This window comes from Sphaerodactylus townsendi, linkage group LG14, assembly GCF_021028975.2.
Source record: "Sphaerodactylus townsendi isolate TG3544 linkage group LG14, MPM_Stown_v2.3, whole genome shotgun sequence".
Classification (NCBI taxonomy): domain Eukaryota; kingdom Metazoa; phylum Chordata; class Lepidosauria; order Squamata; family Sphaerodactylidae; genus Sphaerodactylus; species Sphaerodactylus townsendi.
The window spans coordinates 37474806-37492924 of NC_059438.1; the positions used below are offsets into that span (position 1 = coordinate 37474806).

General features: G+C 48.0%; 3 protein-coding genes across 3 annotated transcripts in view; 1 reads left to right on the forward strand and 2 right to left on the reverse strand.

Moving 5' to 3' along the window:
- Positions 1-7154: 7154 nt before the first annotated feature.
- LOC125443711 (probable UDP-sugar transporter protein SLC35A4) lies at positions 7155-9848 on the reverse strand. The gene has a single exon (XM_048516001.1). The coding sequence runs from the start codon at positions 9846-9848 to the stop codon at positions 8877-8879; it is 972 nt and encodes a 323-aa protein (XP_048371958.1). The 3' UTR covers positions 7155-8876.
- Positions 9849-9873: 25 nt separating this feature from the next.
- On the reverse strand, positions 9874-13688 carry LOC125443712 (SLC35A4 upstream open reading frame protein-like). The gene is made up of 3 exons (XM_048516002.1): positions 13632-13688; positions 11038-11136; positions 9874-10617 (listed from the first exon to the last, which is right to left on the reverse strand). Exons 1-3 carry the CDS (start codon positions 13644-13646, stop codon positions 10420-10422), a joined length of 312 nt encoding a protein of 103 aa, XP_048371959.1. The 5' UTR covers positions 13647-13688; the 3' UTR covers positions 9874-10419.
- Positions 13689-17372: 3684 nt separating this feature from the next.
- APBB3 (amyloid beta precursor protein binding family B member 3) overlaps positions 17373-18119 on the forward strand; it is a 30080-nt gene continuing 29333 nt past the window's right edge. The window contains exon 1 of the mRNA XM_048515474.1: positions 17373-17524. Within this exon, the coding sequence (XP_048371431.1) occupies positions 17476-17524 (49 nt within the window). The 5' untranslated portion in view covers positions 17373-17475. The remainder of the gene's footprint in view (positions 17525-18119) is intronic.

The window sequence follows — 18119 nt, forward strand, 5'->3', positions numbered from 1 at the left end:
AGCCGCTGCGTCGGTCCTTGGGCGGGAAACGAATGCATGCAGGCGCTGGCTGCCACGCACGCCGGTGCACCTCCTGCTAGACTGCTTCAAGTTCTGCGCGCTACTGCTGAGAGGAAGGGCGTAACTAAGGCAAAAATCACGTGGCAAAACCACCTATTAGTAATCCCCTCTCGGCACACACAAATAATTAGTAACCTACTCTCGGGAACCTGTGAGAACCTGCTGGATCCCACCTTTGCCTAAACGGTTCTTTTTAAAATGTCTCCAAGATGCTTTATTGGTATTGTGCGGAATGGGCCAACAACTTACCAGATGCCGCAACTCTTCATATATCTTTCAGTGAAGGATAATCTCCAGACAGTAACCAGTTCAGTTTATAATCCTTCACTAGGATGAATGACAGGTGCCAGCTCTAACCCTGTCTTGATGTTGTTTCCTCAAACCTAATTCTTGTGTAGCCGAGACAAAGTACTTCAGCAAGTTTTCCACGTGCACGTAAGTGACTAGTATTGTTACTCTCTTTTTGAATGCCAGCTTCCTTCCGAACAGCCAGAAGCCCCGCACTGGCAGAAGGAGAAGAGGCTGCTGACCTTACGCCTGGAGGCCCTGCAGAAGGAACAGGCCGAGGCAGAAAGGGACCTGGAGGAGCTATACCAGGAACACCTCCGTGAAGCGGAAGCTCAGAAACAGCACATCCTCCAGGTCGCCAGAGGGTCCCCATACCAAACTGGTCCTTATGAGCAGCAGTGGCACAGTGGTTAAGAGCAGGTGGACTCTAATCTGGAGGAACTGGGTTTGATTCCCCGCTCTGCCGCTTGAGCTGTGGAGGCTTATCTGGTGAACCAGATTAGCCTGTGGACTCCAACACACGCTGGATTAGCTGGGTGGCCTTCGGCTAGTTGCGGTTCTTCTGAGCTCTCTCAGACCCACCCGCCTCATAGGCTGTTTGTTGTGGGGAGGGGGAGGGGAAAGGAGTTTGTAAGCCCCTTTGAGTCTCCTATAGGAGAGAAAGGGGGAATATAAATCCAAACTCTTATTCAGGGGTCCCCAACCTTTTTGAGCCTGTGAGCACCTTTGGAATTCTGACACCGGGTGGTGGGCACAAGACACAAAAATGCTGCCACAGTGAAGGGTCTGGGGTCATGGAAGCTGTGCAGCCAAAAACCAGGCCACAGGAGAAGTTTCTTGGCTGTCAACCAATAAGAGAATAGCTTCAGAGGAGAGGAACTTCTGATACAACTAATTCAGAGCTTCCCATGTTCAATAATTCTGTAGCTTAAAGAGTATGAGACATAGAAGAGAAGAAGAAGAGTTTGGATTTATATCCCCCCTTTCTCTCCTGCAGGAGACTCAAAGGGGTTTACAATCTCCTTGCCCTTCCCCCCTCACAACAAACACCCTGTGAGGTAGGTGGGGCTGAGAGAGCTCAGAAGAACTGTGACTAGCCCAAGGTCACCCAGCTGGCATGTGTTGGAGTGCACAGGTTAATCTGAATTCCCCAGATAAGCCTCCACAGCTCAGGCGGCAGAGCTGGGAATCAAACTCGGTTCCTCCAGATTAGATACATGAGCTCTTAACCTCCTACGCCACCTCCTAAGCCACATACATACATACATACAAGAAACTGCTACACCTTTGATCTCTCAAGGAAAGTAATCTCTCCTTTGACTAGCACCACCAATTCCCCAGGGTCACAGGGAAGTCTCCTGTTACCTGATCTGCTTATGTAAAAGTGGGTGGGATTGAATTTGGGATATTCTCCATGCTAAACAGGCGATCTACCATCGAGCAATGGCCCCACCCCTAAGTTTGTGCACAACTGGATTGTCTAGAAGAACCGCAGGGCAATTCCTCTGATAAACAGCAGCTATTGATATGCATGGGATAGAGCTATACTTGGCAATGAGCCATACCTAGAAAAAAATGGGTAACAGTTTCTGCTAAAATAAACCTGGACCACCTTCAAGAGCAACAGTTATTCTTTTCAGTCACTGATCAATAGTACAGCTGATGGTGAGTTTGCAGTTAAACTCGAGTACTGGTGGAAAAGACTCCCTGAGGACTCCAGATTATTCTGTCTGGAGCCCGGAGGAGTCATTGGCAAAAACAATCCCCTCTAAATGTGCTACATATGCTCAATTAACTGGCCTGCTCGGACATCCATCTATGGTGTGCATTTCCCTGCATTCCGCAGGGTAGCAGCAGACAAAGAGAACACATCTGGACTTTTCAGATCTGGGAATTTCATGCTAAATGTTAAGCTCGGTAACCTCCAGAAATCCCTGTCCAGGCCTCGCAGTCATTTTTTGTCCGGTCATTCCAGCAGTGGCGCAGGAGGTTAAGCGCTCGTGTATCTAATCTAGAGGAACCGGGTTTGATTCCCAGCTCTGCCGCCTGAGCTGTGGAGGCTTATCTGGGGAATTCAGATTAGCCTGGGCACTCCCACACACGCCAGCTGGGTGACCTTGGGCTAGTCACAGCTTCTCGGAGCTCTCTCAGCCCCACCTACCTCACAGGGTGTTTGTTGTGAGGGGGGGGAAGGGCAAGGAGATTGTCAGCCCCTTTGAGTCTCCTGCAGGAGAGAAAGGGGGGATATAAATCCAAACTCCTCCTCCTCCTTCTCTTCCTCTTCTTCTTCTCTTTCTTGCTCTCTCTGCCTGGCATACAGACTAAACGCACCGTGGTCTTATCCTGCAGGTATTCCAGGCGTATAAGGGACATGCCGAAGGGCAACTGGATGCCCTTGAACGGAGGTATCGAAAGCTGCTGCAAAGGTCCCTCCAGGATGCTATCAACCTCTCTGCTCAGAACCAGCAGCTCCGAACCCAGAGTCAACTGGGGTGCACTGACAGAGCAACGCAGACAGATCGCCAGCCTGTTGGGGAGTGAGCTGAGAGCCACACTGCATTTTAAGGACTTGGGGCTCTCCCTTTTTGAACTGTATCAGCTTTTGAAATGTTATGCTCAGTAACCAGGGGCCTGCTTACATTCAGATGGAGGAAGCTGAATCCGTTTGCTCAGAGCTGTTACCCTGAAGCCATTAGTCCTGTCTTCCTAAATACTTTTGAGTGATCTTAACCACACTGCCCGTCCTTGTTTCCTCTGTCTTGGTCATTTACTGGTTTTTGTGGTGGACTAAAACATAAGAAAAATATTAACAGCAAGGGAAAAAAAACAGCAGACTCCCCAAAGCAGTTTTGAAAAGGGAGCATTTTTTGTCAGCCTGTACATCATGGGACCATCAGCGTTCTTGTTTCTGGCTGTTTGGCTGTGGTCTGGTAGTTTCTGCTCCTAATATTTTGCCTGCATCTGTGGCTGGCATCATCATCAGTTCTTCCAAGTTAACCTTCCTTTATAGCAAGTAAACTTCATTTCAGTAAGCAACTGACTCTGCCTCATTATTGAGCATAACTCTGCTTAACAAATCTATTTTCGCACACAAACAGCTGATGTTAAAATTTGAACAAGAGCTCAGAACTAAAAGCCAGAGAAACAGATAATACTCTCCAAAGCAGGTTCAAACTGCCAAAGCATGAGCAAACACACTGAAATCCTCCCTCTTGTCCATTTGAAATCTTCTTTCTTACCATGACATGCCTCAAAAAATGCCAGCCATGGGCAAAATGTTAGGAGCAAAAACTACGACGCCACACAGCTTGATAAATGACTGCTGGTTCCAGTCATGAAAGCCTTCACCAATACATCTCTTGGGGTGCTGTGGGGTTTCTGGGCTGTATGGCTGTGCTCTAGTAGCATTTTCTCCTGACATTTTGCCTGCATCTGTGGCTGGCATCCTCTGAAGATGCAGGCAAAACGTCAGGAGAAAATGCTACTAGAGCATGGCCATACAGCCTGGAAACCCAGTGATTCCGGCCGTGAAAGCCTTCAACAATACATCCCTTGTTTCTAATGGTGTTCACATTTCAAGACAGAGACAGTAAGCAAGATATAGCTGTCAGCACTGGACTAGGATCTGAGAGACCCACTTTCAAATCACCCTGCCCTGGAAGCTTGCTGGGTGACTCTGGGCAAACCACACTCAGCCTATCTTATCTCACAGGATTATTATGGGATAAAACAGAGAAAAGGAGGGTAATATAAGCTGATTCAGGTACCTGATAAGGGAGAAAGATAGGGGTATACGTGAAGTAAATAAGACAGGAAAAAAGCTAACTATATCCAGTGCTAAACTACTACTACTACTACTACTACTACTACTACTACTACTAATTAATTAATTAATTAAATTTAGTATACAGCCCTATCCACGACGGGCTCAGGGCGGTGTACAGATAAAACATCAGCTAAAAACATACATATAGTTAAAACAACAGTCATATCTTAAAACATCGCCCGCACCCTCACGAAACCCTCCTAATGCAAAATAATGGGTCCTGATGGTATTAGGGCCTATGGGGGTAAAGAGGAGGGGGCAGGGGCACCCTCAGCGGCTGGTCTCTCCAAAGGCCCGGTGGAACAACTCAGTCTTACAGGCCCTGGGGAAATCCCCAAGATCCCGCAGGGCCCGGACAGCTGGAGGGAGAGCGTTCCACCAGGCCGGCGCCAGAGCCGTGAAGGCCCTGGCCTGAGTGGAGGCCAGCCGCATCATTGAGGGGCCAGGGACCTCCAGTAAATTGGCCTCTATAAAGATTTTCTGTTCATTCTGATGAAGATAGAAGCTGAATGATGCTAAGAAATGCACGTATATTTGGCACATGAGCCTGTGGTACAAACAAACTGTATCCACGTGGAATGGCTGATAAATCTAATAGATAAGTGATTCAATAAAAGTTTTTTTCAAAAAGTTAAACAAGAATTGGTTATTGTGTTTAGTGATATCTTTGGGTTATCTTTGGCCAGTGCAGCAGTGGCGTAGGAGCAGCAGTGGCGCAGGAGGTTAAGAGCTCGTGTATCTAATCTGGAGGAATCGGGTTTGATTCCCAGCTCTGCCACCTGAGCTGTGGAGGCTTATCTGGGGAATTCAGATTAGCCTGTACACTCCCACACACGCCAGCTGGGTGACCTTGGGCTAGTCACAGTTTCTTGGAGCTCTCTCAGCCCCACCTACCTCACAGGGTGTTTGTTGTGAGGGGGGAAGGGCAAGGAGATTGTAAACCCCTTTGAGTCTCCTGCAGGAGAGAAAGGGGGGATATAAATCCAAACTCTTCCCTTCTTCTTCAGTGTCTCATTCCAGAGGTAAGCAGACCAAGTTGTCTGAAAGTTGAACCAATTAAGAGTTGCTTTGACGTGCACTGGAATAAAAAGTCACAGGCAACAGGCTGGTACAATACTCGCAGAGTTTTCCACCCACGCAAAGGCAGCTGGAAAGGGAAATGGCTGAGTGTGACTCACAAACTGATGCCGCCTCATTCCAGATGGTCACTGCCAGCCGCTTAATGTTATAAAGACTATGGAGAGCAAGACCGGGCTTCTGGTTACATTCAAAAGTCACAATAAATGATGTCTTGAGGCACAAATCCTGATTAGCCTGCCAGAACTACGTAATAGTCCACTCTTTGTTCATAAATCCTAGTTGGCTGCTTGTCTCCTTCCCCATTCCCAAGCAGAATCCCCAAATGTTGTACTGAACTCCCTTGCACTGCCAGACTAGCTTACATTTCATTTCCGTGCCATGAATGCTAGAAATTTGGGAGGGGTGGGGGGGAGAGATGCTTGGATCAAGCCAAGCTATTTCCACCTTGCTCTCTTAACCAGCGTGGTACAGTGGTTAAGAGCAGCAGGTGGATTCTAATCTGGGGAACTGGGTTTGATTCCCCACTCCTCCACCTGGTATAGCTAGTGAACCAGATGTGTTTCCACATTCCTACAGGGTGACCTTGGGCTAGTCACAGCTCTTCACAACTCTCTCTGCCCCACCTACCTCACAAGGTGTCTGTTGTGAGGGGGAAGGGGAAAGGAGCTTGTAAGCCGTCTTGACTCTCCTTACAGGAGAGAAAGAAATGGGGAGTATAAATCCAAACTCTTCTCCTTATATCACGTTGGCTCTCTTCACTTGAAGGCCCTACCCAAAATAAGGATATTCACCATCAACTGATGGTTGTCCAAATTCTTCTGGCCCAGATTTTGTGTTTTTGGGGAAGGATTCAAAATTATCTCAATCGGAATTATCTCCTCCTTCAATGAAACAATCGTTACTTTCTAAACCCACTTGGCAAATCCCCTCCAGCTCGATGTAACAGGTCAGGAAGGAAAACTGTGGTGGTAGCTGTACTCCTTCAACCAATGTGTCCACTCCTTCCAATCCCATAGAAGTTCATCCAAATACTCCAGACAACGGACTGCTATGCTTGGATAACATGGAGACGATTCTGCAGAACTAGGGATAGATCAGTTGTTTCTGTGTCCACCACAGACTGAGATGGCGCTCAGAAACAAGCAATTCGGAGAGTGCACTGACATTGTTACCAATGTTGGGAGATTAAATTTTAAAAAAAACTGCTATGAGGGGAAAACACACACTGCTCCTACCACCTCAGCTTGCTTGGCCCATAGTTTAAATGCACACAAACACCACCTCCTATCATTAAATTACAGCTGAAATTACTTTAGATCTTTCTTTTCTGGAGGAAACCGCCCTAGAAGCCTTGAAATGTAGAAGTGGAAGCCAGAGTGCCCTTTCAAAACTAGTCGAGAAAGTAACATCAGCCCCTGAATACCTAATTTTTGGGACCAGAGTTCGAGAAAAGAGCTCTGGAAAGGTTTGAAGTAGACAACTTTCACCACAGTACTTTGTCAGGGCTGCTGCTGAGGTTCTTTAACAAAGAAGGAGAAGAAGAAGAAGAAGAAGAAGAAGAAGAAGAAGAAGAAGAAGAAGAAGAAGAAGAAGAAGAAGAAGAAGAAGAAGAAGAAGAAGAAGAAGAAGAAGAGGAGGAGGAGGAGGAGGAGGAGGAGGAGGCGGAGGAGTTTGGATTTATATCCCCCTTTCTCTCCTGTAGGAGACTCAAAGGGGCTTACAATCTCCTTGCCCTTCCCCCCTCACAACAAACACCCTGTGAGGTAGGTGGGGCTGAGAGAGCTCCGAGAAGCTGTGACTAGCCCAAGACTACCCTGTATTATGGCAGAACTGAGCTTGTACACATCAGTCTCATCTTTCGCGACATGTGAGGGTGGCAAGACAAAGAGAACACACGCAGTCAAGAAAATATTAAGTTTAATATTTCCTGTCCAGAGTAGGCATCGTTTGGTACACTGAATTGATACTAGTTGAACCTGAGCATATACATATACGGATTTTCCAACATTTCATAATTCTGAATTAGTAGACAAGGGCCACTGCCCATTCCCCCACCTGTGACCATGACGATCAAGGAACCAGAGAAGTCTCAGTGTAAAATTCAGCACTGCCCGTCCTGGATATTGACACGTAGCATGTACATGAAGTTGGTTAACTCAGAACCCCCCCTCCCTCCATAGCAAGCAGGTGGCAGCAGCAGAAGGGAAAAACTACAGCATTCGCTAAGGAGATGGCGGACAGGCAGGGGAGATCCCAACTGGACAAATGGGGAAAAAGCTGTTGATATCAATACTGGCTGGACTGTATGAATAGGGAAAAGTGCAAGAATCTCTGACATGGATCTTTGTTTCCGGGACAACAGAAGCATTATAGAGCAGTCCCCATGACCGCAGTCCCACTTCTGACGAAGAGAAGTTTTCAGAGCCCCAATCTGCAAATTTAGCCATGTATAATAAGCATGGGTGGAATATGGAACTGTTTATCCAGGGAGGGCTGCAAATTCACTGATGGAAAAAAGTCTATCATGTTTCAGGGAAAGGAACGAGCTACTGGCTTTCAGATACTCCATTACAGGGATCTGAAACCATCGCAGTCTTCTCAGGCGCTCTCTGCCAGTGACGGGTTTCTTCAAGAACAGACGACAACAATAAGAACAGCAGAATAAAACTTCCAAAAGGCACTTGGTTGCCACACTGGGCTAAGTCAGGAATTCTGACCTGTCGAAGCAAGACGCGCTCCACGCATAAGTTGCTAACTTCACTCAAATGACCCTTTCTTAAATGAATGTGGTTGCACAGATACTATCCAATACAAAGTTCCCTTGTCCCACACACAAAAGTGTAAAAAAATATGAGCTACGGAGATAGCTCTCTTATCAGACCCAGGAAATACTTCAAAGACAGATTCAAGAAAATACTGAGATGAGGAAGATGCATCCTCTTACTACTTGTACTGTTGCACCAGACATGTTTAGAGCGCCATTCATGTATCAACAGTTCTCTCCTCTCCTGCCTCCTCAGAAGCAGGTCACTCTCCATAATGGCACAAGGAAAACTGAGCTTACGCATAGCCATCTTCTCACGCCATGCACTGTAGCTAAAAACATGATTAGAGCATGGGATGGTGTAAGCCAGGGGTGTCCAACTCTGGCGCTTCAGGTGTTCATGGACTACAATTCCCATCAGCCCCTGCTGGCATGGCCAATTGGAACTGTGGTCCATGAACATCTGAAGCTCCAGAGTTGGATACCTCTGGTGTGAGCCAAAGCTCAGTATACTAAATATTTTGTCCAAATTCAGAGAGAAGAGTTCTAGAAGAAGGGAAGTTTTGCAGCCTGAGCTGCAAACAGACGTTGTTCTCCCTGCAGAGACAGGATTTAAACTGGAACAAGATGGGCACCCAGCCGGTTCCCAGGAAGTGATGAAAAACTACATCCTGTCTCCCTGAGAACGAGCTGGGAAACACCCATTCAGACGTCCTCCCCCTCCAGTAGAACTACGAGAGAGGTTCCTTTAAGCCGGTCAGGAGAAAGTGAAGCAATTGTGCAAGAAAGGAAAGCTATCGTACACCCACAACTATTGACACCTTTGGATGAGACAGGACAGGGTCAGCTCCCCTGCATCTATCTGGCCCCATAATACAAGTGAACAGCCAAGCCAATGAGCAGCACAGAAAGGAAGAAAAACCCAGTGAGGTGCAGGCTGAACAACAGGACAGAGAGAAGGGCGTTCACCATCACAGAAGAGGAGATCACAAAAAGTCTCGTGATGTTATTGCTGTGCTTCATGACCACAGACATGATCAAACCATTCAGGGCTTGGCTGACAATAACCAACAGCGCCCACAGTGAGAAACCCTCCAGGAACCCGGTGACTGGAGCGCTTAACAGATGGAGGGCCACGTTCAGCAAAACACCAAAAAAATAAAGAAACAGGTTTTGGAGGTTGAGGGGCAGATCCTGGGACTTCAAGATCGCTTCGGTGTAGACGGCAGAAAGGCCAGAGATCAAGCAGTACAGAGAGATCAGCAGCAGGCCCACGGGCGTGATGTGCAGCTCCATGTCAGAGGCAGGAGAGCGCTGAACATCCTGGAGGCCTCCGTAGGTATACAACGCCCCGGCAGCTGTCAGCAGGAGAAGGGCTGCCCACTTACGGGGCGTGAGTCGTTGGTGCAAGAGCATGCTGTAAAGGAGGGCAGTGCTGCCGATTTTCAAGTTGCTCAGCACTTGGTAGGTGCTAGGATCCATGAACAGCTGCATGTGGACCACCAAGTTGTTGTTGGCCGCGTACAACAGTGCCGAGAGAGCAAAAGGAGTCGCGTGCTGCCACGAAAAGGAGAGTCTCAGCTGCTTCCAATCCCAGATCAGCAGAAAACCCAAGGAGAATACCAGCTTTGTCAGCTCAATCAGAACCACCACAGATGAGGCACTGAATGGGATCTTCCCATTGTCCTTACAGAGAGTCAAGAGCGGAGCATGAGAGCCATAAATTATGACAGACAGGAGAAGCATCAGCCCCCACGGGGCTTTCCTAAGTGCTGTAGAAGCAGCAGACCTTACCGCGTGTCGGGCACTAACAGCTTTCTCAAAGAACATTTCTGTCAAGCACTGGAAACAAGGGTTGAATCAGTCTCCAACTTTTTATTGGAGAGGGCACAGGATTTGGTTTGGCATTGCTTTAAAACATTATCTTTCAGGGAGGACATACACGACATGCCCAATAAATCAAGTCAGTAAGACATGAACCAGTCAGTCATGTTTGGGTTTATTTCTTGCACGTGATTAGGGAGACAAGTGACCTCATACATGAACTATGGGATCTTCCACTACATTTCCTGAGCCTGGAGTATGTAGCAGTTTCGAGAGGCAGCAGAAGCAATAACAGCGGTCCTTCCGTTCAGCGGACAAGCACGTTACGGAAAAGGAGTGGAGATGTCAGAGATGAGTCTGAAAGCACCTCAGCATTGATGAAGCTGAAACTATCCCTTCTACAATACAATGCTTGAGCATAACTATAATCAGACCTGCTGAAATTTCACACTCGCCTGATAAAAAACATTTCCAACGGACATAAATGCTGAAATAGGAGCCCGATCTTTGTAGCAACGAAATTGTCTAGAAATTCTAAAATTCGGAGAGGAGTTTTTGGGGTGCACCACTACACTGTTTAGTCTGGTCCTTTCCTGAATGAGTTGAAGAACTCTTTGATTGTCTTCTCCACATCAGGGATGGCATAGTTTTGAGCCGCATACACTCCAGAACAAGTCCCCACGAAAAATCCCAAGACTGCTGAAGAGCGCAGTTTGGCTACAACATACCCAGCAAGGAACCCTTTGAGAAATGGAGATGCTAGTAAGGAACCTTCCTGTAAGAAAAGGGGGGGAAAGCAGATAAAACAATGATCTGAGCAACGACAACAATTTTAACTGGGGCATGTTTCATAGTTCACCTGTTTTCCTATAATACCAGATTACATTATGAGACCTGGTATAATCTTGTCACCACGGGACAGTGGACCACTCATACAGCCTCAGTATTCTCCAGGTGTGACATACTGAATAACATATTAACACCTGGTGGGCCACTGCGAGTAGCAGAGAGCTGGACTAGATGGACTTTGGTCTGATCCAGCTGGCTTGTTCTTATGTTCTTATATTGGGTTTTTACTGGAAATACTATTATGTTCCACTCAAACAGTTACTGGGCTCACAGTCTTACAAAATGTAGTGAAAACACTGATACAAAAGTTTCTACAAATAAACCGTTACGGTGATCCCCCTTTTACCTGTCCTACTCCAACCTGCACCTCATTTTCCACTTTTCGTTGCAAGCTCGCCAACTGATCCTTCAAAAAAGCAAGATCCTTCAGCTTTGGCAGAGAGTCCTATACATGGGAAAGAAAATATTGCAAATTGCATGCAAACATGCATTTTAGCATCATTGTTAGAGAAAGTAAAGGGTTAAAAATGGGAGTCGTCTTTCTCTCTCTTACCACTAGCACTGCATACCAAAGGACCACTTCAGATATTCTCACTCTAAGGCTAAAAAATTGGATATTAGATTCTGCACAAAGAAACTTACTGATGTGCTATTAAAATGTAGAAAACTGAGTTCATGCATGGATAAGTTTCCGAATGTTGATCAAAGGTTAGATCGAATTACTGTAGATCAAAAATGGTCAATTGGTTATATCAATCAAATATATAGTATTTTGTACAAGTAGGGGACTTGTAGAGGGCATCTTCCTTCCTTCACTATTTCTTCTTTCCCTTCTCCTGGCGGCCCCCATAATATCCTCCCCCTTTCCCTGCTTCATGTTTTCTTTCCCACCTACCCACTAGCCAATCTATCTACCCCTGCATTAATATTATTTACATCACTTTCTCCCCAATGAGGACCCAAAGCAGTTTTATCTCCTGTCCTCCCAATAATGCCGTGAGACAGGTTAGATCAGAAGTGTATAACTGGCCCAAGGTCTCAGCTTTCATGACATAGTAGTCATTCAAATCTGGGTCTCAAGTCCACAGACGATTTCTGAAGGGCCTGGCCCTGATAAATCATTCCTTAAAGGCCAAAATAGTCCTAGTCCTTCCTCCTACTTTTTACTGACAGAAAACAAAACTTGAATGTTAGCAATATTGTTGTGGATGTCTAGAAACAGCTACAGTGAACATCTGTTTCTCAAAGCAACAGATCCTACTGCAATAATTTTGGTTTTTTAAACACCCAATATGCTGTTTTGTTGGTTTTTGTTTTAAATATTTCAATTTGTTTCTGTAAACCTGGGGCATTTTTAAAACTTTTGTAGAAATGTTGTCTTATCTGTTCATGGCATCAGTCTCTGGATGCAAGTATTCATGGATAGAACTATACTGAAAATTAGACACATTTATTTGTTTGAACAGTAACATAAAATTCTGCAATAGCAGTACCGATCAGTTTCTGGAGAGGATAATGAGACATTTATATTTATTTATTTATTTATTTATTGTTTAAACTTTTATACCGCTCCCATCCCCGAAGGGGATGTATATTGATGTAGTTTTCTGGAAAGTAGAATATTCTGGTGACAAACAAACAGCAAGTGTTGTTTACCTAAACCAAGAGTATACGTGCTTGTAAATTTTAGAATGTTTCAATACATGTTATACAAGCAGGAGATTTGACTATACAGAAGAAGAAGAATAATTGGATTTATATCTCCCCTTTCTCTCCTGCAAGGAGATTCAAAGGGGCTTACAAACTCCTTTCCCTTCCCCACTCACAACAAACACCCTGTGAGGAGGGTGGGACTGAGAGAGCTCAGAAGAATTGTGACTAGGCCAAGGTGTGGGAGTGCACAGGCTAATCTGAATTCCCCAGATAAGCCTCCACAGCTCAAGTGGCAGAGCGGGGGAATCAAACCCGGTTCCTCCAGATTAGAGTACACCTGCTCTTAACCACTATGCCACAGGCTGTCTGGACTTTTTGGTTTTACATTTATTTAATGTTTCTGACACCCAACTTGCCCCACTGCCATGAAAGCTGAAAACACAACTACTCCAAATCTACAAAACCACAATAAATTGATACTGTAATTTAAACCCAAACTCCAGAGAGGCATGGAACACAAACAAGATATTACACCCAAGAGGCACTGTGCTTTGTGAAGCCCAATTTCAGTTCAGGGTTAGGCCAGGAGAAAGCACCAAAGCCTGGCAGTTTTTAACCGACTTCTTAGGCTCATTTTGACATAGACTTGTCATCTCAAGAGGGGAAATTCCTGGAGATTTGAAAGGTGGAGACTGGTGAAATACATCAGCAGTGTATGCTGCCACTTAGCCAGGAGATTCTGGAGATTTGAGGGGTGGAGCCTGTTGAAAGAGGTCAGCAGTGTCTATTGCCACTTAGCCAGGAGATTCCTGGAGATTTGAAGGGTGGAGCCTGGGGAAGGGATAACTGGGGAGGGAGCTAGGAGAGGATATAATCCCATATGTCCTAAAATCCAAAACTGTCTTTTCCTCCAAGGCAACTGATCTCTATTGCCTGCAATTCCAGAAGATCTGAAACCACCAAGGTGGCAACCCCATGGCCCACACTCTAACGCTGCCGCGTCTTCCAGGAGACTCTGCTGTTTCAGGATAAATCGTAATTTCGGGAGGTCACCGGAGGTTGGCAATGCTATAGATTTGATAGCGGGGCTCCCACGTGGTTTCCCACCCGGGGGCAAGGCGGAACTTCCCCCCTCCGCTCGCCCTGGTCAGGCCGGTCCAGCCACAGTCCCTTTCCTCGGGCTCGGCGCTCTTCCCTCTAGGGCTGCCCCACAGACCGACCACTCCCGACAACCCACACACGAACGCGCCGGGACTTCCCAAGACCACCCCCCGCCCGGTTTCTTGCCTTATCGTCCGCCATCTTCCCGGCCGAGGATTACAGAGCTTCCGCTTCCGCTGGCGCATGCGCGGTGCAATGGGAGTCCGTCGCGCATCCGGCTCAGGTTCCCTGCCACGTGCGTCCTGTAGTCTGGTCCGAAGGGGGCCGGGGGTGCGTGCAAGGAGTCCCGAGTAGTTTCCAGCGCCCCACGGCGGCAAAGAAATGGGAATGAGGTTGTCCAGGCAAGGTTTCAGTGCAGGGGAGTCCAACTTTGGCCCTCCAGCGGTTCATGGACTACGATTCCCATCAGCCCCTGGGAATCGTAGTCCATGAACAGCTGGAGGGGCACTCCTGTATTAAAGCATGTTTGTAGAAACCTACAAGACAGCTAGAGAAAAACCTGGGAATGGCTGTGTGTGAGGAGGTTGTTGGTCTTCAGGAATTTCTAAACCCAGGATTTCTGAGTTGGTAATCCTGCATTGGGCTCTACTCTGAATGCAAAACGCAGCCCAAATCCAAAGAATGCCACAATAATTCTAGAATAAATGTTGATAGGTCCACTTTATATTATAAAGATATAAATTAAGAGATTGCATCTGGTTTGAATTGTTGCCTCTGGTAAATCATCTATAAACCTGTTTTAATGAGGCATTGACCATAGTCCATATCAGGGTTGTCCAACTCCGGCCCTCCAGATGTTCATGAACAATGATTCCCACCAGCCCCCTGCCAGCATTGCAGTCCATGAACATTTGGAGGGCCAGAGTTGGACATCTTTGTTTTAGTGACCTTTCTGTACTATCCTTGAGGGGTGGCAATTGCCACAGTCAAAGGAATCACCTGTCGAAGGATATGGCTTGCTTTTAATGCTTTGATTTGAAAAGCCCATTTTGGGCCAAAAATCATGGCGACTCGAAGAAATCAGATCAACTGCTTCATCAGGTCCATGACGCGCATCTTTCTCCCATAATAAACGCACTGTGTCTTTAAGCATCACCACATTCTTGCAGCCAAACAAGTGGATCCCAAACCTTCCCACCGCCAGATCTGCACAATGCTCCAAATTGCATTCAGGGATTGATGTGACCGGGGGGTGGGGGGTGGGGGGTGTTTTATAGAGTATTTTATATGATAGTTTTTATAGAGTCTTTTAGAATTGTTAGGATTTCTATTAAAAAATAAGTTCCTCGGGGATTTCAATGTTTTTGGCTGCAGCTAAATTAAAGTCCTTCTATTTATTCAACTTATATCCTGCCTCTAAAGTTTTATTGGCTTGGAATTTTGGGGTTCAATAATTGTTATAAGTAACGTTAACGGGAAGCATTCTGCGCCTCCCCTCGCCTTCTGCGCATGCATGTGTCTGGCCACCTCCAGAGCAAAGCCAGCAAGGAAGGGGCACTCGGTCATTGATGGGAGAGGACTGACCGGTTCTGCAGGTAGATTTGATACTCCTCACAGGCGGCCTATCATCTACAGCTCCTCTTTGCTATCCATTGAATGCTCCTCACCCCCTGTGGTCATTTATTTATTTGCATGATTTATATTCCACCTTTTCTCACTCAAGGCAGATTACACAGAGTCATTAATGCCATGAACTAAATAGGACATCCCATCAAAGAGGGTAACTGTAGAAGAGTTGTACAGCCAACCAGAAATCTAGAAACAGAACTGAAGCAGAGTAGGTGCAGTGCTTAAGAGCAGGTAGACTCTAATCTGGAGAAGCAGGTTTGATTCCCCACTTCGTTACGTGAGTGGTGGAGTCTTATCTGGTGTTTCCCCTGATTTGTTCCCCCAGTCCAACATTCCAGTGGGGCGACCTTGGGCTAGTCCAGGGGTCTGCAACCTGCGGCTCTCCAGATGTTCATGGACTACAATTCACATCAGCCCCTGCCAGCATGGCCATGCTGGCAGGGGCTGATGGGATTTGTAGTCCATGAATATCTGGGGAGCTGCAGGTTGCAGACCCCAGGGCTAGTCACAGTCCTTCCTGTGCTCTGCCCCACTTACCTCACATGGTGTCTGTTGTGGGGAGAGGAAGGGAAGGAGTTTGTCAGTAGTTTGGAGTCTCCTTACAAGAGGGAAAGGGGGTGTATTAATCCACAGTCTTCTTAACACCCTGCATTAAATGATGGAAAAACAGAATCCTACTTACAGCAAGCGCTGAGAGGTATTTATTTATTAATTAAATTTATATCCTGCTCTTCCTGACCAAGGCTGCGACCAGGACAGCGTTCAGACATATTTAAAATTGTTCTATAAAATCATTTGTAAAACCAACTCATTAACATCTTAACAAAATTCTGATGGCAAACAAACAGCCTAAATGTATGAGAAACTGGCAGCTTACCTCAACCTGGACCCCTGTTGTCTGAGCTGTGGGAGAAATAAAGAAGGGGCAATGCCAGGTGACATTAGCGTGTTGGTGGGTAGTTGTCAGGAGGCCATCAGGTTTGTTTTATTTATTTACCATCGATCGTCCATCTTTTTCACTGGGACTCCAGGCGGGTTACTCTTTGTGGGTCTGGCCACTTCAGCAGAGGTGGGATCCAGCAGGTTCTCACAGGTTCCCGAGAGTAGGTTACTAATTGTTTGTGTGTGCCGAGAGGGGGTTACTCATTGGTGATTTTGCCACGTGATTTTTGCCTTAGTTACGCCCCTCCTCTCAGCAGTAGCGCGCAGAACTTGAAGCAGTCTAGCAGGAGGTGCACTGGCGTGTGTGGCAGCGTGCGCCTGCATGCATTTGTTTCCCGCCCAGGGATGCCCCACCCCCAGAATGCCCGCCCCTGCCCCCGTCGTGCCCCGCCCAGACCCATTGGTGCTACGCCACAGTTTGAATCCCACCACCATGGGAACCTGTTACTAAAATTTTTGGATCCCACCACTGCACTACAGTCAACAAAATGGGGCATTCATCAGTAGCCAGCGCATTAGGAGATTAGATATCTGGAACCACTAGAAACAGAAACATAGCATGAATGTTCATGTGATACATTCAGAGTATAGAATATAATAGAAACTGGCTCTGACTTACAATGCCCCATACACGGCAGCCCTAAGCCTCAATCATTTATCCAAGGAGACTCGTGAAACTGTTTTGGCCCTGATTTTATGGTTGCCCATCCACTGGTGGATGGCGGAATGAAAGCGATACAACTAGGAATTTCTCCCTTGAACTGCATGCAACAAGAGGAACAGCTTAGCCCAGCTCCTGCCCCAGGGGCCCTCTGGGTCAGCGCCTTGGAGGCTTCGCGCGCACCTCGCAAGCCATGTCCAGGCTCGGCAAGACTGACTTCCCAAGGGGGGGTTCAAGGATAGGATCGGCCTGCCCATACACAGGATGAGTTGCAAGTCTGCCCGAGTTCCCTCTGCAGGAGAAGCTCATGCAATTGGTTGCAAGTAGATTTTGCTATTCCACACAGCTGCAAAGTGCATTGAAAGTGGATTGAAAGTGCATTATTTTGCATGTGCAGAAGCAGCCAGAGTTTCCAAGGCATGCAAAGGCAATGCTTTGGAGCAGGAGCAGAAGGGCTCCGCACAGGACTGCGAGTGTGTGTGTATGTGTGTGTGTGGGGGGGGGGGGTCCCGCAGAAAAGACACCGGCTTGTGGACAATCCGACACCCCCCCCCCTCCTTCTCCCAGTCCGGTCCAGGGAACCGACCGGTTGGACTCCAGCCTCTGAGCCCCGCCAGGCGTACGTCGGGGGCGCCGCGGTCGCAGCACTCGCCCGGCGACTCCAGCTTGTGGGCTCCCCCCTCCCGCCCTGCCGGCTCTGCTCCGCCCGCCCAGCTCCGCCCCGCACTCCGGCGCCGGCCCCCGGCAGAGCGTCCCCGCCGGTGCCCTGGCTGCCTCCCTGCGCGACCTGCCGAGGCCATGCTGGGCAAGGACTACATGCTGGCCATCATCCTGGTCAACTGCGACGGTGAGAGGCGGCCGGGGCGGTGGGGGGGGCATCGCGGTGGGGGGGCACTTAGGAGAGTCCCTGCCCGGGAGGGACGGAGAGAGGGAAGCCTGCTGGTCCGTTCCCCGGCCTTTTCCTCCCTGCCTGCCCGTCTCCTGCAGTGGGGCTGCCGGGCCTTCCTCGCCCCCATCCCGGGGGGTGCCCCCCTTCTAGCTGGCCCTCTGCCCGCTTTAGGGGTCCGGCCGGCCGGCCGCGCGTGTGAACGCCAAGAAGGGGCGCCGAGCAGCTGGTTCGCTTCGGGGCGGAGATCTTCATGGTGGGGGGGAGTGGATCTGGATGGCTGGGGGGGGGGGAGTCCGAGCGGCAAGGAGAGAGTTAAAGCCCCCGGTTTGAAACCACCCGGGGCCGCTTGTTGTGAGACCAGCAGCCAGCCCTGCAGTTGGGAGAGGCAGCCCGTGCCAGGCGCGGGGAGGGCGAGCCAAAAAGCAGCCCCACTCAGGTGTATTCAGTGACTCGCAGGAAATGATTTTTTAGGGTTGCACTGTTGATTTCCAAGCAGCTCAGGTCCCCGCCCCCGGCCCCCTCCCCGGCTCAGGATCAGTGCCTGGCCTGCCTT

Bases quoted from the DNA above. Each gene is read 5' to 3' on its own strand.
- LOC125443712 (XM_048516002.1), bottom strand. The intron at 10,618-11,037 runs GTAAAAGGGGGA...CTTTTCTTACAG, and splicing joins TGCAGGTTGGAGTAGGACAG to GAAGGTTCCTTACTAGCATC.
- LOC125443711 (XM_048516001.1), bottom strand. From the start codon at position 9,848: ATGTTCTTTGAGAAAGCTGTTAGTGCCCGACACGCGGTAAGGTCTGCT.